Below are 3675 nucleotides of genomic sequence, written 5' to 3'. Positions count from 1 at the left end.
GTAATATTTCATTATTATTTTGATATTATCTTTGTAATATTTGTTGATTATTTTATTATTATCTTTGTAATATTTGATTATTATTTTTTTAGTTTCAGTATTCTTTTGTTAGAGGGAATAAAAATGATTTGTAATTACTTTTTATCTATAAATTAAATGTAAACTTCCATGATCAAGGAACGGAATTTTGGTTTGAGTATTCTCTGTTTCACCTTAACTCAATAGAGTTTTTCATATTTTTTTTCGATAAAAGATGCTAAGCTTTTCTTGGTAACAGAGACATAGTAATTTTTAACTTATTTACTAGTGAAAATTAAATATGTTTGAAAACTGAAACGTAATAAATTAAGAAGGAATATTTTAAAACTGTTGGATGTTCTTTTTATTTAAATTTCAAGTATTTATCATGTACATATACATGAATTTTGGTAATAATTTTTCTCTCAATTATATATTTTATAAATTTAAATAATAAGAAGAAAATGAAAAATGTTAATAATTTGTAAAAATTTATGGACAGAAGATTATAACTAAAGTACCTTTTTCACGTTGATCCAGATATGTTGGAGTTGTTTACATGGCTCTATCCTTAAGCTACCTCTCCCTTCTCTCCCTTCTTGCTGCTTGGTTGCACCTTGAAAATGTCCGTTCAAGGTTTTTTCATTTCTACATTTATATTCTGTAGCCACCTCTCCCTTCTTGTTGTTTGGTTGTACCTTGAAAATGTCCGTTTAAGGTTTTTTCATTTTTTGCTGTAATTTCTCGTTTCATGCTCTTCCCAACTCAGAAAAAGCCTTGTTGTGACTTTTGCAATAATATTTTTTCCTTACTACACTTATTTTTTTCAGGTATTATACATTTTCCTCAAATTTTCAGAAATCAACTTTACCTATACACATGTTGCTTCCTCACCACACCACTACTCCCCCTCTATCACGTTCTATTCATCCACCTCCCCCACATCCTTCTAATTTCCTCTTCCTATTTATATATAGGTTGTATGCATTATATTAGATTAAAAGTGTGTACCACTTAAAATATGAGAATTTTGCATTGAAAATTTTATTTATAATCCAGACTCATACTTTAATATTTGTGTTACATATTCTTCGATAATTCTTCCCCATTTGCTTTCCTTTTCTAAAGATAATATTATTTCTTTCATTCTATATATTTCATATATAATTCTAATTCTCACTCATACACATATTTACATCATGTTTTTTCTCCATAAAGTTGCGTTAAGCTGTAGTTTTTTGGAAGGGATATATGGCAATGTGTTACCACTGAAATCACAACGAAAAATAAAATAAACTTTTTGAAGAAGTTAAAAAACATATTGACTTTAATCATCATATTGATTAAAGCCATTTTGAAAAACGTTATTTTTTTAATAACTGATTTTTTGTGAGCATCTATTAGCTTTTGTAACTGATTTTTTTTTTAGAAGAATAAGATATATTTGATATTAAAGCCTTTTCTTATTTAATAAATTAATAAATGAGTCATATATAACTCAGATATTTCACTTAAAAGCAAATTACGTAAGTATGTTGGTAACCATAACAAATTAGCAAGCACAGAGCAGACAGTCGAAGGACGTAAAACACAAGCATCATATGAAGGCTCAATTTATTCATTATTTATGGTAGAAAAAGCCATGTGGAGCTCTACTTATTTTTGTTACATCATCCGACACCTTCATTCCACACTCACTGTGAGCTCTCTCACTTGTATCTTACTAGAAACTTATTCAGTAGAGAGTGTCCAAAATAGAAGATAATGGACCCTTTCTTCCCTTACGATCCTCCTCCCTTTGCTGTTGCTCAGGCTGTGCATCCGTAAAGTGGGAATCACTCTGCTTGTTTATCAACTTCTCAACCTTCTCACCAGATGCAGGGAAGGTAACATCCAACACCTCTGTAGGTATCTCGCTCATCACATTGTCTTCCTCACCTTCAATTTTTCAATCACACGTTACCAATTGTAAATTAAACAACTTCCAATTCAAGAATAAAACAAACAAGATCGACCAGATATACCTGCAAGGAAGTTCCTCTGGTTGTTCTCAGCATTGATACCGAAAGCAATGAAATTTAGATTGGAGGTTGCGGTGATGGCAACTGGATAAGATGCTGGGATAACAAATACATCGTCTTCAGACACCTCAGCTCTATACCTCTGCACTTCCCAGCTTTCCTCTTGCTGCTGCTGTTGCTGTTCTCTTTGCCCAACAAGTTCAATATTTGCTTCTCCTTTATTAACCACTAGTATCACTATGGCCTTTGAATTGTAGTTGGGCATAAGAAGACCTCCCTAAATTTGTTAACAAACAAATATATCTATGTAATTATAATTCCCATACTCATGTTTTCTAACTAAACAAATAATATGTAGAACTCAACAACGGAGTTTGATTATACGGTTTTCTTCGAATTTACCTCTTTCATATCCACAGAAGTGAGGAACACATCCAAGTCTCGAAGCTGGGGGTTTTTCTCCGGGGTGATCTCATGCAACCTTCCAAACTTGTTGGAATAGATAGGTTTTTGGCTTCTCAGGTTGAATGGTTCATTTTGGGAGGAAAGGGATTTCTTTGAAGTAGATTTAGCATGCTTCATCAGTTCCCGAATCTGTTCCCTTTTAAGTTGCACAATCACTCCTTCTTGCTGACTCTCCTCGTCTTGCTGTTTCTGTTCCTCCTCTCCAAACAGAACCCTGTTTATCTCCTTGTAGTCACTCTAAAAATCATGCAAATAAAGATAATGATATCATTCAACAGGTGTGACATTTAGACAAACAACTGGCTTAATGGAAACGCAAATATATAGTTAGATGTTGTGTTCTCGCTTACATCGAAGGAGGCCTCTAGAATATTCTTGCTGAATCCTTGCAAGTAGGATTGTTGGGCTTCTGTGCTAGATAGGAAAAAGTCCTACAGGCCAAGCATTTATCATCTCATGTGAAGAAAAATTTACAAGTTAGAATAAAAAAAAATTAGTTCGGAAAGCAGTACTTGAAATCTGTGAGGATTGTTAACGGGTACGGCGAGTTTGACTATTCTGAGATTCTCGTTGTCGTCAGGGTTAACCAAAAAGAAAGTGGTTCCTGCAGGGATCTTCTGAGCATGGCCTTGCTCAAGAATGTAGGAGTCTCTGCCGTCAGGGTTCACCAAGGTGAGTATGGCTCTCCCTGTAATTAACAAATTGATTACAATCAATGGTGCAGGAGAAGCAAGTGTGATGATTTTGAGTGAGTAGCGATTAGTTGATTACTTACCATTAAGGACAACTAGGAGGAAATCGGCATCAGCATGGTGAGGAAGAAGGAGGGTGTTGGGTTTGGACTTGAACTCTACAACACGGTAGTTTTCAAGATTCTGAATTTGTTTGGAGCGTTGGTCGAACCTCTGGAGGACACGAAGGTGACCATATTGGTTTCTGAATAGAGTGTGGAACCACCTGTCAGAGTCGAAGTAGAAGGGGTTATTTTGTCCTCTTGATTCCGACTCTTCTTGGCTCTCTTGGTGTTCCCGGTGTACAATGCCGAAGGAGACAGAAAGTGATGCAAGGAAAAGAATTCCCAGCAACAGCAGCCGTGGAACCCTTGCTCTCATCATAGTGTAGTAGTATTAGTGAATATCGGGTGAGTTATAATACGATACTTGATGGATGA

The 3675-nt window shown here is 34.8% G+C and overlaps 1 protein-coding gene across 1 annotated transcript; it reads right to left on the bottom strand.

Annotated features, from left to right (window-relative positions):
* Positions 1–1615: 1615 nt before the first annotated feature.
* LOC114192155 (beta-conglycinin beta subunit 1-like) lies at positions 1616–3675 on the bottom strand. Its single transcript, XM_028081778.1, has 6 exons — positions 3280–3675; positions 3017–3192; positions 2855–2935; positions 2442–2741; positions 2043–2316; positions 1616–1956 (listed from the first exon to the last, which is right to left on the bottom strand). Exons 1-6 carry the CDS (start codon positions 3617–3619, stop codon positions 1754–1756), a joined length of 1374 nt encoding a protein of 457 aa, XP_027937579.1. The 5' UTR covers positions 3620–3675; the 3' UTR covers positions 1616–1753.

This window comes from Vigna unguiculata, chromosome 7 (assembly GCF_004118075.2).
Source record: "Vigna unguiculata cultivar IT97K-499-35 chromosome 7, ASM411807v1, whole genome shotgun sequence".
Lineage (NCBI taxonomy): Eukaryota > Viridiplantae > Streptophyta > Magnoliopsida > Fabales > Fabaceae > Vigna > Vigna unguiculata.
The sequence above is the reverse complement of the archived record's forward strand: the minus strand, read 5'-3'. Positions and strand labels throughout refer to the sequence as shown.